Source organism: Schistocerca gregaria, chromosome 8 (genome assembly GCF_023897955.1).
Source record: "Schistocerca gregaria isolate iqSchGreg1 chromosome 8, iqSchGreg1.2, whole genome shotgun sequence".
Classification (NCBI taxonomy): Eukaryota; Metazoa; Arthropoda; class Insecta; order Orthoptera; family Acrididae; genus Schistocerca; species Schistocerca gregaria.
The window spans coordinates 122455014-122472574 of NC_064927.1; the positions used below are offsets into that span (position 1 = coordinate 122455014).

Below are 17561 nucleotides of genomic sequence, written 5' to 3' on the forward strand. Positions count from 1 at the left end.
TCCAACACTAAATTATTAAATTTATTTCTGAATTCATTTATAAAATAATGATACAAGTTGGTGATGATTCTTCTTTTGTCAAGAAAGTTTGTAAACTCATTTGCTTTGTAAAGTCTTTGGAATGTTGTGAGTACCGCAGAAAGTGGTTAGTAGTGGGCATGCCTCTGATGGAATGAGACGAGTTTTTGATTCTGTCACTAATAATGTAATTTGTGGTGGGACAGAAGCGGAAATTGTAAAGACGGTGTGATGTTGGAAAATGTGACGAAGAATAAAATTCAGGAATATTACAGGAAAATATTCATCAGTTATTTAGTCATCAGGAACCACAATATTTGTTTACAAATGTGACAGTATACATGTGATGTGTTACGACAGCGAAAGGAACCTGTGACCACTGGAGGCAGTGCCACAAGTTCCTCCAAAAAATCGTAACACAACACACACACAAATGTCATACTAACTAATGTAAATCCACCCGATGATGGAGGTTTAAACCGTTGAAACGCGTCGTGGAAATAAATAAAATGGTGACTGGTAACAGTAAACTAGTTGTTTCATTTCATAAAATAATACTTTGTAATGGGTATATTCTGGCCGGCATGTGTGGCCGAGCTGTTCTAGGCACTTCAGTCTGGAACTGTGCGACCGCTACGGTCACAGGTTCGAATCCTGGATGTGTGTGGTGTCCTTAGGTTAGTTAGGTTTAAGTAGTTTTAAGTTCTAGCGGACTGATGACCTCAGATGTTAACTCCCATAGTGCTCAGAGCCATTTTGAACGTATATTCTTTTTGAAACACCCTGTATAATAAATTTCTAGTGACTTATAGCTTCGTCCAAACATTTTCATCTGAAGCCATTTTAGTGAGTAACATGTCAGTTTAAATTCTTGCTGTCACCAAAAATCGAACGCAGCTCCAGCACGGGGACGCGGAGCATTAGCCGTGCGGTCTTAGGCGCTGCATCCATGGCCTGTGCTGCTGGTCCCGCCGGAGGTTCGAGTCCTCCCTCGCGAATGGGTGTGTGTGTGTTTGTACTTAGAATAATTTAGGTTAAGTAGTGTGTAAGCTTAGGGATTGATGACCTTGGCAGTTAAGTCCCATAAGATTTCACACACATTTGAACATTTTCCAGCACGGGAAGAGCGTGTATGGTACGATTTAGTTGCGTATAGAGGTTACGGTGTTTACGACGTGAGTAAAAGCACAAGCGAAGGCAACTAATGACTGGTTACGTGGCTGGGAGTGTGAAAGTAAGGAGGAAGGGGGCGGGGGAGATGGGAATGAGACGTCGCTTGCGTGAAGAAATGTTCACGGTCCGGCCCTGGTTACAAATACTGGAGCGCAACCTCCAAACCAATCGTTTGTCCCGCGTGGGAGCCTCACCAGGCTCGCCTGCGCAGTTGCTGGGCGTCTGGGGCTTTGGTGAGGTGGCGTGACGGCCGGCTGGCGGCTGGGAGCGTCGCGGCGGCAAACAAGAGAGGGCCTCAAAGCGCCAATCTGCGCGCCGCCCACCCATTGGCCAGCCCATTGGCCGCTGCCGCCGAGGAAGCGGCAAGAGGGCAGCAGACTGCCGCGCCGCCACTCAGTCCGACCAGGGCACTCCAGCACTCCAGCTCCAGCTCCAGCTCCAGCTCCAGGAACAGCCCGGCATCCCAGCAGGCGACATGTCTCTCGTCTTCGATAAGCAGTACAAGCTCGCCGAGAGCGAGAACTTCGACGAAGTCATGAAGGCTCTGGGTAAGTCACCTGGTGTATCTGACGACTTACACAAGATCAACATTTGAAGATACAAATTGATGCAACCAGTCACATTTTTTGTTCTTCGCTGTAAAGCATTCTACATCTAAGTCTGTATCTATACTCCACAAACCGCCGACGGTGTGCGGTCCGAGTAATTTTGGGTACCACTGTCACTTCCCTCTTTTCCTGCTCCGCATTAAGAACGGTTGTTGGTATACCTCTGTGTGAATTCGTATCACTCTAATTTCAATCAAATGAAACTATATGGTTCCAGAGACCTTTTCAGGCCTTAAACATCAATGATGTACATGTACAGACTGAAGCGACGAATGAAAATTTTTATCAAGACTGGGATTCGAACCCGTGTCTTTTGCTTACTAGGTAATTCGCTAATCACTGCACTATCCCGGCACAGCGGCTCTGCACAAGTGCACGGACTACACCAGGACGCCTCCCTCCTCAGTCCAAACTCCTTTTCACACATCAGCCCACTTCATTTGATTAAAAGCACCTACGTCTAACCCTCAGGCAGGATCCCCCGTTTCGTCCGATACTTAGGTCCTAATCCAGTATACTGAAGAGTCTTTGCAACGCCGAACGAGTTTAGAGAGAATACCAAGTGCGCTGAGGCATGAATGGGAATTTGCGTTGAGGAGAAAGGTGTGCTAGGGTAGTTCGTGCAATTGTGCAAAGTCACTGTGGGAGGGTGGCGTAATGGTTAGCTCATCTACCAAGTGAGAAGGGACCCGGACTCAAATCCCACCCTCGTTACAAACTTTCATTCATCGCTTCCGCTCTAATTTTACCTTTATTATCTTTTCGTGAGATATGGATAGCATGAATCAAATAACGATCGACTCTTCTAGGATCGTACGCTCTCAAAATTTTAACAGTGAACCATACCGTGTTGTACAATGCCTCTGTTGCAACCTTTCCCGCTGGAGTTGGATGAGTATCTCCGTAATATATCTGCGCTTACTAAAAGAATTTTTAACGAAACGTGTTTCTTTGGAACTTCTCTGTTACTTCTCTGAATTCTATCTACTATGGGTACAAGACTGACGAGCAACATTCAAGTACTGATCGAATTGAAGTTTTGTAGGCTACCTCCTGCATGGATGGACTACACTTGCTGAGGAATATTTCAATGAATCTCAGTGTAGTGTCTGCCTTACGTGCGATTACATTTTGGTGTTCGCTCAGCTTTAAATCGCTCCATTCGCACACTCCGAGGTAGCTAAACCTCGCGATACCAAGGGGTGAGGGGGGAGGCGAATAATTTATTCCCATCTTTTGAAAATATTGTGACCTAGTCGGTTACTTTATATTCCAAAATCCTGATTTTTTTATTGTCTTTAGAATTCATTAAAGACCAACTACCGTGAATGTTTTAACTTTTTCACTTAAACATAACCCAAAAATTTAAATCTTAGTAGTATATATTACATTACCAGTGAATGCCATATTCAATATTTTCAAATTCAGGATCTTACTTACACAAATGGCTCTGAGCACTACGCGACTTAACTTCTGAGGTCATCAGTCGCCTAGAACTTAGAACTAATTAAACCTAACTAACCAAAGGACATCACACACACCCATGCCCGAGGCAGGATTCGAACCTGCGACCGTAGCGGTCGCTCGGTTCCAGACTGTAGCGCCCAGAACCGCACGGCCACTCCGGCCGTCCTTACTTACACATCTTTAACAAGGTGTTGCGGGTAAATGTAAGGAACAATTAACGAAATTTGCAGTTTTAAAAGTTTTTGCAGTGGTCGTAAAGCACCCGTTCTTGGTATTATATCTTCAGTTTCTGGACCATACTTACACATCAGGATTCCTTTAAAAAATACGTTATTAATATAAGTCAACAACAATTATCGAATGTCGTTATATTTTTAATTTGCTTATGGTGGGAATAAAATAATAATGTCCACCCCCGCTCCTCCCCCCCCCCCCCCCCCCCACTTTGGTGTTGCGCGCTCTGGAAAATGCGTTGGTACCGCTAGGGTTAACGATGTGACTACTTCCAGTGATTGCTCTATAGAGATGTAATTATACAAGTATAGGTCTTTCCATATTTATGCGCAATACTTTACGCTTGTTTATGTCGAGGATTCCTGCACTAAGCGTCTATCATTTGCAGATCTTCCTACATTTCGGAACAATTTTCTAGCACTGTGACTTCTCTGTGTACAACAGTCATGAGTCTTCATGCGTTTGGAGAAATACAAGTAAATCTCCATTTTACTGTGTTACTTGTTTATTAATCATTTCTGCTCCTGTTCAGCTGCCGGCCGGAGTGGCCGAGCGGTTCTAGGCGCTTCAGTCTGGAACCGCGCGACCGCTACTGTCGCAGGTTCGAATCCTGCCTCGGGCATGCATGTGTGTGATGTCCTTAGGTTAGTTAGGTTTAAGCAGTTCTAAGTTCTAGGGGACTGATGACCTCAGATGCTAAGTCCCAGAGTACTCAGAGCCATTTTAACCATTTTGAACCTTTTCAGCTTTCCTACGAAGACAACTACCGCACCACTCTATAGCCCATATCTCCTTACCATAGTGTATGAAGGCGTACACGACACTTACTACCCATGTATCTTATATACGGTGGAATAGTTTAGTCTTGGTATGTTGTGCCAGGAATTTCAACATTTTTGAGGTAATATGTATTACGAAATGGGAGAAACAGTCACATGGTCACACGGTACCAGTTGCAGGATGTCTGTCTACTGGCTACCAAGAGCAAGAAAAATTTGATCTTCAGTATTTAATAGAAATTACTGTCCGAATTAAAAAACTGAAATTCACTCCTAATAAACATATTCAGAGGTATAATCTTACGTCAAATGCTGTGTACACTGAGATGACAAAAGTCACGGGATAGCGCTGTATATATGGCGGCAGGGTAGAGTGCACAACCTATAAAAGGGCAGTGCATTGGCGGAGCTGTCATTTGTGTTTCTGTGATTCGTATTAAAAGGTTTGCAATGTCATTATGTTTGCACGGCTTTGATTACAGAGTGGTAGAGGGAGTTAGACGCATGGGAGATTCCATTACGGAAATCGTAGTGAATTCAAAATTCCGAGATCCACAGAGTCAAGAGTGTGTCGAGAATACCAAATTCCAGGCATTACCTCTCACCACGGACAATGCAGTGGCCGATGGCCTTCACTTAACGACCGAGAGTAACGGCGTTCGCGTAGAGTGTCAGTGCTAACAGACAAGCATAATTACGTGAAACAACCGTAGAAATCAATGTGGGATGTACGACGAACGTATCCGTTAGGACAGAATGGCTAAATTTGGCGTTAATAGACTACGGCAGCAGACGATGTTTGTTAACAGCACGACATCTTCTGTAGCCCCTCTGCTGCACTCGGGACCACATCAGTTGGACACTAGACGGTAGGGTTCAGGTGTGGCGCAGACCCCACGAAGTTATTTTCCCCAGTTGTCAAGAAGCCACTGAAGAAGCTGCTCATACTCCATATTAGTATGGGCTGTGTTTAAATGGAATGGTCTGGGTCCTCTGGTCCAAATGAACAAGTCATTGACTGGAAATGGTTACGTTCAGCTACTTGGGAACAATTTACTGCCACTTATGGACTTCATGTTTCAACGGCAGCATTTTTCTGGATGAAAATGCACCGTGTCACTAGGACACAATTGTCCGCAATTGATTTGAAGAACGTTCTCGACAATTCGAGCGAATGATTTGGCCACCCAGATCGCTCGACATACATCTCATCGAACATTTATGGGACATAATCGAGACGTCAGTCGTGCACAAAAGCCTGCTCCGGCAACAGTTTCGCAGTGAAATTAAATGAGCGTATGGCATCATTGGCCGGGAGGCTCCATCTGGGGAAGTTTGGCGGCGAAGTGCAAGTCTTATTTCAGTCGATGTCACAGTGGGCGACTTCGGGGTAGCCGAGAGCGCTAACGCGCTGCTTCCTGGTCTGTGGTAGGCGCGCCGGCCCCGGACAGAATCCTCTCGGAGGATTAACGACGACAGCCGGTGTGCCGACCAGACTGGATGTGTTTTTTAGGCGGTTTTCCACATCCTACTACGTGAATACCGGGCTGGTCCCCACGTCCTGCCTCAGTTCCACCACTCGCAGACATTTGAGACACATTCACACTATTTGACGATTTACACTAGATGCAGAAAGCTGGGGTACACTACTTCCATCACAGGGGGTGTGGGTTGGTGGCAGGAACGGCAACTGGCCACCCCTTAACATTAACCATGTCAGTTCCATACATAACCCTGCCGATCCTGCGCTCACTGCAGGATAAAGGCAGTAGGAAAACAAGTGACAGTGGGCGACTTGCACGCCGATGATGAGGATGAAATGATCGTGAGGACAACACAACACACAGCCCCCGAGCAGAGAACATTTCCAACCCCACTGAGAATCAAACCCGGGCCTGCTTGCAGGGGAGGCGAGCACGTTACTACGCCGGTGAGCAGACTTCTGCAATAATGGATGGCTATAGAAACAGCATGGCTCAGTATTTCTGCAGGGGACTTCGAACGACTTGTTGAGTCCTTCCAACGTCGAGGTGGTGCACTGTGTCGCGCAAAAGGAGTTCCGACACGATGTTAAGAGGTTCAAATGGGTCAAATGGCTGTGAGCACTTTGAGACTTAACATCTGAGGTCATCAGTCCCCTAGGACTTAGAACTAGTTAAACCTAACTAACCTAAGGACATCACACACATCCATGCCCGAGGCAGGATTCGAACCTGTGATTGTAGCGGTCGAGCGGTTCCAGACTGAAGCGCCTAGAACCGCTCGGCCTCAGCGGCCGGCTATTAAGAGGTATCCCACGGCTTTTATCGCCTCAGTATATATGTCTTGAGGCAGTGTAATTACGTCGCGCAAATTACCCAGACTATATTCATTCAATATCTGACACTTAACTTTCAACAAACTTTACACATATTTCCCAACATTTCGAAAATTATTTTTCGGCGGCACCCACCCCCCGCCCCCTCCCTCACAAACAAAACAGTGAAACGACGGAAGTTTATCACTTGCTACATTTTCGCTCTTCATGCAGTAAAACTTCAGTATCAGGAACGATATTTCAGTATATTAGTTCTTTACTACTAAGATGGGAATATAGAGTGGGTGGGGAGGGGAAAAGGACAGGGAGTTACTGGTGTCATTTGCACCTGAATGCTTCTTTCTTTGACCTAGGTGTTTCGGTGTTCTGTCAAATTCTTCTCTCAGTATCATATCTTCCAAGCAATCTTAACAGCTTGTTATCGCAAAATATTTTTTAAATTAGTTCTTATAAATATGTGAAGCCAATAATTGACGTGAAATTATCGAATACTAGAGATGCAATTCAGTATCGTTTAGCTTTCGTTTATATTAAGGACACTTTAGTAAATAGACCAATTACTAACCGAAAACTGCTGCTCTGGCATTTGTTTGAGGTGAGTAGCTAGCAGTGTTCCTCAGTATTGCCCCGTCACAAGCCCCAACGCAGCAGAGACCGATCGAAGGATAAAAACAAAAGGCAGGGTCGCGACCGGCCACAGTGTTGGCTGATTGGAGTCACGGCCGACGCAATTCACCCGCGTCTGCCTAATTCAACGGAGCGTATTTATAGCCGCTCAGATAAGGACCTCACCGTGTCGGCAGCCAAGCGGCGCAACGCCGCCGCCCCATTCAGCGCAGAGGTGTACTCCAGTTCGCTCCCGTGGTCTGTCAGTGGGCTAGGTAGACACAGGGCATGACACATACTGGAATTTCATTTTACACAAAATCAGAAAACACACACTGATGAGCCAGATCATTATTTCCACCCATTTCATGGCGTGTCGGCCCACTATTGAAACGAAATCGATTCTGTGTGGCACGGATCTGACAACTTCTTGCTAGGTGTCAATAGGTATGTGCGCCGGATGTCCACGCTAGAAACTGTATCCAGAAACTTTCTGGCAGATAAAAACTATGTGCCGGATCGAGACTCGAACTCGGGACCTTTGGGAGTTAGGAGACGAGGTACTGCCGGAATTGAAGCTCTGAGGACGGGTCGTGAGTCGTGCTTGGGTAGCTCAGATGGCAGAGCACTTGCCCGCAAAAGGCAAAGGTCCAAAGTTCGAGTTTCGATTCCGCACAGCATTTTAATCTGCCAGGAAGCTTCATATCAGCGCACACTCCGCTGTAGAGTGAAAATTTCATTCTGGAAATGTATCCGGAAAGTTCTGCTACGAAGATGATACTGCCAGTGCATTTCAAAGCAAGCACCTAGAGGACAGAAGAAATGTGTTCGCAGTAGACCTGAAAGTAACTCGTGATTATTACAGAAAATGTAGATTGTGCCCTACCCTACAAATACGCAAGTGACAGCTTTGCACCTTAACAACCGATTAGCCAACCAGCCACTAAAAGTCATCTTCTGTAGCCAAACGGTTATGTACAATACTCACCCTAAGTATCTTGGAATCACACTGAATCATTTACTATCATTCAGGACTCACCTCGTGTCACTTGCAGGAAAGTGAAAGACTAAAAACAATATTCTCAGGAAACTACCTTTAAAACTTCTTGGAAGTCTCTAGCTGACACTCTCCGTACCTTATCTTTTGTGAATACTGCGCACTAGTAAGGTACAAGAGTGTGACACCCAGTAAGGTGGATGGTCATTTGAATGGTACCATGAGAATCGTAACAGGTAACCTAAGATCCACTACTCTACCTTGGCTGTCTGCTCTCAATAACATTACACCACCACACCTGAGATGACAAGAAGCACTGACCTGTGAATGGGAAAAGATTAATAACTTACAGTTTTCCGATGGCTACATGTCCCGGAAATTGTGCTCAGCCCACCCAGCATGTGTCTCAAGTCGAGGAAAGAACTCTTGGACACCTCGTGAGATGTGATCACTGAAGACCAAAGTTGTCTGGAAGGAGACATGGAGAAACAACACCAGCATATGTCACGATTGCCTCGAAGACCCTATACGTACATCAGACTTGCGACTGCCTAGAAGAGCTGGTGTCAACTGAACAGAATCCAAAGTGGATACGGAAGAATTAAGTACATCATGTATAAATGGGGACTTTCATATTCCTCAGACTGTGAAGCTGCAGAGCAAATTATTGACTACATTTTAGAGGAAAGTCTTAGAAGACGTTTCAGTGGAGAGTGAAGGGATATCATCAATGCCTCTCCAACAATAATGAAATGGATGCATCTCCTGACGTCATTCTGTAAAGTCAATTGAGACCAGAGCGCTTGTATATCCCTTTGGACTTCACTGTGTAAATATTACTGTGAATTTTACATGTATATCCATAAGATAAATAATAAGTAATAATAGAATTGTGGTCTGCTAGCGACGAGGCTATGGTTATTGTTGTTGTTTATTTAGTACCACTGGACTGTGTCCGTCTGACTTCAGAATGCGCTAGGGGATGAGAGATTGGAGTTGCCTGCTTGTTTTTGGTGTTTTATGTGTGTGTTATTGGTCGCCAAAGTGGCGTGTGGGGGTTAATTTTCGGCGTTTGTGAGAAGCTTCTGATGATTCGTTTCCTAAATTTCGAATGAAAAAGTGGGGCGAAGTTTGAACTGTTTCGTAGAATTTTGTGGATTTGTCCTGAGTAAGAGTGTAAATGATAGTTTGGCCTAAAAAGTCTCTAATGTATATGCTGGGGACGTATCTGCTGGCGTCTGAGATGACACGACAAACTTTATTCTGGAGACGTAGCAGTTGGGTTAGTGCTGTGTCTGACACATACAAGATGACCGGATGTATGAGCTGGTGCCAGAAGAGGAGATTCCACTAAACGGTTAATCCGTCACCTTTCAACAGGAGATATAACCTAGAGCAGAGTGCGCAGCCTTTGTCTGCTCTTTGTCTGCTGCAGTGGTGTGGTGCTGTACCATGCTAGGCGTCGGCCTATTTTGAACCCAGGTAAATACCTGAATTCCTCCAGATCAACTCTCTGCCGTCAGTTGCGAGTTGACGATCAGGGAGCTTGATTTTCGGGGTGGAAGAGACCGCCTGGTACCCGGTGGGTTTGATTTTTATTTTCCAGCGATTGCAGCACTGGGTTATCTTGCTAAGATGTTGTTGGGGATGGCGTTGTAAAAGGAGGAGGCTACGACTGCTTCTATATAATGCGGTGTCATCCGCATAGAGAGCAATCTCTCCGCTGGTCTACCTAGTAATGTCGTTCGTGTATATGGCGTGATGGATGGGACCTAACACCGAGCCTTGTGGGACTCCTGCCGCAGTCTGCCGTGTCTCCATGCACTTTCCTCCGTTCCTTACAAAGAGCTGACGGACTGTAAGGAAGAATCAATGATCCAGGTTATGTGAGATGGCACGCTATCTCATCTAGCTTGTAGATTAGGCCATCATGCCAGACGCGGTCAAATGCTTTTTCTATGTCCAGGAACACTGCTCCTGTTGCGTCTCTCCTTCCCTGGCCAAAAAAATGTGTTCTACCAAGCGAAGGGATTGTTGGATAGTGATATGATCTGCACGGAATCCAAACTGTTCAGGCATATAGATATTATTTTCAATCAGGAATTGACGGAGGCGTGAAAGTATTATTAATTTTAGGATTTTACTCAGGCCAGTTGGGAGAGAAATGAGCCTGCCTACGATCGTGAAAGCTGCCGCCCGATAGCGTCCTAGATACCCTACATCAAGTTCAGATCAGGTGAATTTGGCGGCCAAGACATCAACGTCAATTGACTGTATGCTCCTCAACCCACTGTATGACGATTCTGGCCTTCTGCGACGGAAGATGCCTTTGCCGCTAGGGAAGACATCAAACATGCGTAGCTAGAGGAGATCTGCAATAATGTTCGCGTAGTCCACAGCTGTCACAGTACCTTCGATTACTATCAAAGGTCTCGTGGAAGTTCCGACGAATGTCGGTCACAATATAATACCATCTGTACCAGCCTGTGTCCTTGGGGTTGTAGATGTTCCGTTCAGCCGTGCACCTGGATGACAGCGTATCCAGACACGACCGTCGATCTGGTATGCCAAGAAGCGTGATTCGTCCGACCAGAAGACACGCTTCCACTGATCCAAGGTCCAATCTCCATGATTCCGTGTCCACTGCAGTTGTAGCTGGTGATGTCGTTGACTCCGCTGGGAATAGTACGAGTCGTCAGCTGTGGAGCGCCATCAGTCAATTATTTGCTCAGAAACACTTGTGCCTGCCATCAGCGCTGTACTCATATCGTCAGATCTGACACAAATCACAATATTTCCTGCCGTACACAGAGGGCAAGTCTCCGATGTCCACCGACATGTCCGAAAGAACAGATGCCATCTTCATAACGTTAAGGCTAACCGGCCGATGACCTTCTTCAGTGCGGTCGCACACTATTTGCCTGAACTCTTACGGGACTCGGTGGATTGTCTGCCGTGAGCAATGGGTATGATGGCAGGGGCACTACGAATGTAGTGTGTGGACATACAAGCTGAGAATGTGAGTCTCATGGGGGACGTGCTCGCGATAAAATCCTGCAGTCGCACTGTCCTCTGTGCCCTCGGTGGCTCAGATGGGTAGAATGTGTGCCATGTAAGTAGGAGATTCCGGGTTCGAGTCCCGATAGGGCCACACATTTTCAACTGTCCCCGTTGATGTAAATCAACGCCCGTCAGCAGATAATGCTATTGATTTAATTGTAATTTTATGTTGTTTTCGACTGTCGCGATGTGCAACCGTTTTTTTCTTTTTTTTTCCTTTTTGCTCATCATTGTGTAACTTCTACACACGAAAAGAGATGTCGAAATATTTGCCATTTCGTCTAACATACAATAAAATTAATCTTACATTTAAAGATAAATTGCTTCCAGATTTGAATCTCGCTGAGAATAAAGGCGGTGTGAAGTAATCAAAGCCGGCTGTTGTGGCCGTGCGGTTCTAGGCGCTTCAGCCTGGAACCGCGTGACCGCTACGGTCGCGGGTTCGAATCCAACCTCGGGCATGGATGTGTTTGATCTCCTTAGGTTAGTTAGGTTTAAGTAATTCTAAGTTCTAGGGGACTGATGCCCATAGATGTTAAGTTCCATAGTGTGCAGAGCCATTTGAACCATTTTTGAAGTAATCAAAATATTTCTACTAGTGCTCGTGTCAATCATTTTGTTGACGAAAAGCATTGCTGCAAATGGTGATCATTGAACGTTATTTTATTTCACTAAAATGTAGTATCGACAATAGCTATTCTGTTTTTATATTTCCTCTACAGGTCTTGTTTATGGATCGCTGCAGTTACCTCTATGCAATCTCGAGTTACAATGAAGTATAACACGATATATCCTTTCGAGGTTTCATACATAAAAAACTCTATGCATAGAAGCATTTCTTACTGAATGAATTAGAGCTAAAACATCTACATCTATACCTTCATACAGACTCCACAAGCCACGGTATGGTGCATAGCGGTGGGTACCTCGTACTACTACTAGTAGCCATTTCGTTTTCTGTTGCACTCGTAAACAGAGCGAGGGAAGAATGATCGTCTATACGCCTCCATACGTTCCCTAATTTCTCTTAACCTATTTTCGTGATTCTTACACGAAATGTACGTTGGCGGCCGAAGAATCGTTGAGAAGTCAGCTTCAAATGCGAGTTATCTAAATTTTCTCAATAATGTTCCTCGGGAAGAACGTCATCTTCCCTCCTTTCTTCCATCTGAGTTCCCGAAGCGTCTCCGTAATTCTTGAGTGTTGTTCTAACCTACTGGTAACAAACGTAGCAGCCTGTCTTTGAATGGATTCAATGACTTCCTTTAATCAAACCTTGTTGGCATCCCAAACACTGGCGCAGTACTCAAGAATGGGTCGTAGTGGTGTACTATATGTGGTATCCTTTACAGGTGAACCACACTTTCCTAAAATTGACCTTATATGCTGAAGTCGATCATTCATCTTCCCTACTACAGTCCTTACATGCTCATTCCATTTCATATCGCTTTACAACGTTAAGTCTAGATATTTAAACGACCTGACTGTGCCAAGCAGCGAACTACTAATGCCGTACTTGAACGTTAATAAAAGGTTTGCCCATTCGAATGCCTTAAACAGGTCGCAAACAATAACAGTTATTGAAATTCTGTCATTGACGTAGTTTAATACACGACCAGTAAATTGATAGATTTTCACTGAAAGACCTACCAGCAATCCAAATTTTTACTAACTCCGAATCTCATACTTACAGAAATGCTCCACACCTTATAAATACATAATCTTTCCGAGAGCCTTCGAGAAGGCGGTTAATAGTTGTCAAAGTCTGTCATAATCCTTTTTTTTTCATAGAGTGGTCTTATACTGGCCAACCCCATGTAAATTTTGCTTTTCAAGAAGCTTGCACAGGACAGAGTAGCATGGAGAGGTGCATCAAACCAGTCTCAGGACTGAAGACCACAACAACAACAAGTTAGTTAGTTATTTTCCTGACGTAGGCAACTATTGAATGGATGTTTCTGGTACTGATTGTCACTTCTACTGCAATGTTTTTTTCCTTTGAATTCACCATCCGACTTTCTCTGATGCTTTTGGGATCTGATTATTAAATAGTCTAGCAACATTTTTGTAGTAATTGATCATTTGGTCATTACCTTTAATTATTAGATCATCTTGTTCCTTGACAGACTTCCCAGTTTCCCTTCTACTTATTTCCTGGAGAAAAATCTACCAAGGTCCGTTCACACTTGCCTACCTATCTGGAGAAAATATTTGTATGTAAAAGATCCATATTGTCACTAGATGTGGGAATATGGGGCAGCAAGGGACTGTCAAGAAAGATAATCCAAATATCGCGTCTCATAGACCCAGCTTACCATATTGAACAGTCTTGTGATCTTAATGACATCTTAATGACTCACTGGTACTCATTACTGAATCTTATTTCGAAACACCGAGGTTCGCTGGTATTCTAATGCCCTCGGAAAACGCAATTTCTGCAAAAGGCGTTTCTTGAGCGCAACCTTTCGACAATCAGCAATGTGTTGCCACTGAATTATGAGGTGGTTGGTTTTAAATATACTACTGAACGACTGTGTAAATGTGAAACTATTACTTCTGACAGTGAGGAACAAAACAGCTCCTCTGTCTTCAACGAGGTATTAAAACTCTGGTGGGGCGAAGATCATATTTTGGTGCCGCAGCGGACTTCGCCCGAGTTCATTTTTAGACAGGTGTGCGGAGAAACAGACTTGGCACCGCGGATAGGTACAAAGTGCGAAATGCTGACGCACCTTGCGAACTTGAGATGTTCCTGCTGAAGTTAAACGTCCACGATCCAGTGGAGCATTCTGAATGCATACTACGCTAGCTGTTAGTGAATTCAATAAATTACACTTGCTGTTAAAGCGACGAAAACAACAAAACAATTGGTAGACAACCACTGAAATTTATATCTACGTTTCGAAGCCGGACCTCAGGTGAAATTCTTGAAATTCAGCTAGTGAGCTATCTCATCAGAATAAATGGAACGGAAGTCCAGAGCTTCTTATAGAGTTACATTCCTGAAAGCTATTCAGAGAAATTAACATCCAAGACAGTCACCTGAAGATGGAGCCAAGTCTGAAACGTGTCACGACTAAATATATATAATTTGTAAGAATTGTTTACGAAATTATTTGCTACTTTAAGATGCAACAGATTGCCAGGACACAGTATTTTCAAATAGGAGTGGGTTTGGAAATAAAACCCAGCGCCAAAGTTGCTTAAAAATTCCAGTGGACGTTTGCTGAGTGGTTTGCTACAAAAATTTATGGTCTCTAGAGGGTCGTTCCCGAATAAACTAACGTTGACATGTTAGGCTATTAGTATTTAGGAAGAATGGAAGATTGTGGTTGCTATTAAAAAGTAAATCAACTGGTTGCTTGTTACTAATGGTGACAGTAGTGTAATGTGTTTAGTAACACAGAACAAAAAATAATTAACAAAATACCACATGTAACCCAACTACCCTAAGGAAAAAGTATTTCTTACAGTCCTTTTCAATACGTTTTCTGGTACTATCCAAATTGTATTTACAGTATTAAGCAGCTTTTAGATTTGTTTGTGGTGTAATAAACTTAGGCTCCTGCCCCTCCCCTGTTCCCACATGAACCATGAACGTTGCTGTCGGTAGGAAGGCTTGCGTGCCTCAGCGATACAGACAGATGTACCGTAGGTGCAACCTCGACGGAAGTATGTTTGTTGAGAGGCCAGATCAACGTGAGGTTTCTGAAGAGGGGCAGCCGCCTTTCCAGTAGTTGCAGGGGCAACAGTCTGGATGATTGACTGAACTGGCCTTGCAACAGTAACCAAAACGGCCTGGCAGTGCTTGTACTGCGAACGGCTGAAAGCAAGGAGAAACTACAGCCGTAATTTTTACCGAGGACATGCAACTTTACTGTGTAGTTAAAATGATAATAGTGTCCTCGTGGGTAAATATTCTGGGGGTAAAATAGTCCCCCATTCGGATCTCCGGGAGGGTACTACTCAGGAGGGTGTCGTCATCAGGAATTACAAAACTGGCGTTCTAGGGATCGGAGCGAGGAGCGTTTTATCCCTTAATGGGGCAGGCAGGTTAGAATATTTGAGAGGGAAATGGATAGACTGAAGTTAGAAAAAGCGGGAATTAGTGACGTTCGGTGGCAGCAGGAACAAGACTTCTGGTCATCTGAATACATGATTATTATATAAAAGGAAATAGCGGTAATGAAGGAGTAGTTTTGACAATGAATAAGAAAATAGGAATGCGGATAAGCTATTGTGAACATCGTAGTGAATGTATTATTATGGTCAAGATAGTCCAAAAGCCCAAACCTATCACAGTAATGCAAGTTTATATGCAAACTAGCTCTGCAAATGACGAAGAGGTTGAAGAAGTGCACGATAAGATAAAATAAATTATTCAACAGTTAAACGAGATTAAAATGTAAACTTGATGTGGGATTGTAATTCGATAGTAGGAAAAGGAAGAGAATGAAATATAGTTAGTGAATATGGAATCAGGGGAAGAAATGAAAGAGGAAGCCACTTGATGGAATTTTGCATAATTTAATCATAGCTCACATTTGAAAGAAGTTGTATATGTGGAAAGGACCTGGAGACACCAGAAGGTTTCGGATTGATTATACACACTTCAAATAAAGTTTTGCATCCCCTCGGTTCCATGAGTTCCGGAACCTGTACGGAAAATTGGAATAGAGATCAATCATTTCCGCCGTTTTTATTGCTCACGAAAACCACAAATTGCATGTTGTACCACCATACAGAGAGACCTTCAGAGGTGGTGGTCCAGATCCCTGTACACACCGGTACCTCCAATACTCAGTAGCACGTCCTCTTGCACTGATGCATGCCTGTATTTGTCGTGGCATACTATCCATAAGTTCATCAAGGCACTGTTGGTCCAGATTGTACCACTCGTCAACTGTGATTCTGCGTAGATCCTTCAAAATGGTTGGTGGGTCACGTCGTCCATAAACAGCTCTTTTCAACCTATCTCAAGCATGCACGAGATGGTTCATGTCTGGAGAACATGCTAGCCATTCTAGCTGAGCGATGTCGTTATCCTGAATGAAGCCATTCACAAGATGTGCACGATGGGGGCGCGAAATGTCGTCCATGAAGACGAATGCCTCGCTAATATGCTGCCGGTATGGTTGCACTATCGGTCGGAGGATGGCATTCACGTATCGTACAGCCGTTACTGCGCCATCCATGACCACCAGCGGAATACGTCGGCTCCACATAATGCCACCCGAAAACAGCAGGGAACCTACACCTTTCTGCACTCGCTGATCTGTGGGTTCAGACGTTCAGCCTGACCGGGCTGTCTCCAAACACATCACCGACGATTTTCTGGTTGAAGGCGTATGCGACACTCATCGGTGAAGAGAACGTGGTGCTAATCCTGAGCGATGCATTCGGCATGTTGTTGAGCCCATCTGTTCCGCGCTGCATGGTATCATGGTTGCAAAGATGAACCTCGCCATGGACGTCGGGAGTGAAGTTACGCATCACGCAGCCTATTGCACACAGTTTGAGTCGTAACATGACGTCCTGTGGCAGCACGAAAAGCATTATTCAACATGGTGGCGCTGCTGTCAGGGTTCCTCCGGGCCATAATCCGTAGGTAGCGGTCATCCACAACTGTAGTAGCCCTTGGGCTGCCTGAGCGAGGCATGTCATTGACAGATCCTGCCTCTCTGTATATCCTCCATGTCCGAACAACATCGCTTTGTTCACTCCAAGCCGCCTGGACCCTGCCCTTGTTGAGAGCCCTTCTTGGCACAGGGTAAAAATGCAGATGCGATCGAACGGCGGTATTGACAGTTCAGGCATGGTTGAAATACCGACAATACGAGCCGTATCCTCCTTCCTGGTGGAATGATTGGAACTGATAGGCTGTCAGCCGGCCGCTGTGACCGAGTGGTTCTAGGTGCTTCAGTCCAGAACCACGCTGCTGCTGCGGTCGCAGGTTCGAATCCTGCCTCGTGCATGGATGTGTGTGATGACCTTAGGTTAGTTAGGTTTAAGTAGTTCTAAGTTCTACGGGACCGATGACCTCAGAAGTTAACTCCCATAGTGCTCAGAGCCATTTGAACCATTTTGGACTGATAACCTCACATGATAAGGCCCATAGTGCTTAGAGCCATTTGAAGCATTTGATAGGCTGTCAGACTCCCTACATCGAAAAAGGCGCTGCTCATGCATGGTTGTTTACATCTTTGAGCGGATTTAGTGACATCTCTGAACAATGAAAGGGACTGTGTCTGTGATAGAATATCCACAGTCAACGTCTATCGTCAGGAGTTCTGGGAACTGTG

The 17561-nt window shown here is 44.7% G+C and overlaps 1 protein-coding gene across 1 annotated transcript in view; it reads left to right on the forward strand.

Moving 5' to 3' along the window:
* Positions 1-1425: 1425 nt before the first annotated feature.
* LOC126284716 (fatty acid-binding protein, muscle-like) overlaps positions 1426-17561 on the forward strand; it is a 161054-nt gene continuing 144918 nt past the window's right edge. Inside the window, exon 1 of the mRNA XM_049983850.1 lies at positions 1426-1739. Coding sequence (XP_049839807.1) covers positions 1667-1739 — 73 coding nt within the window. The 5' untranslated portion in view covers positions 1426-1666. The remainder of the gene's footprint in view (positions 1740-17561) is intronic.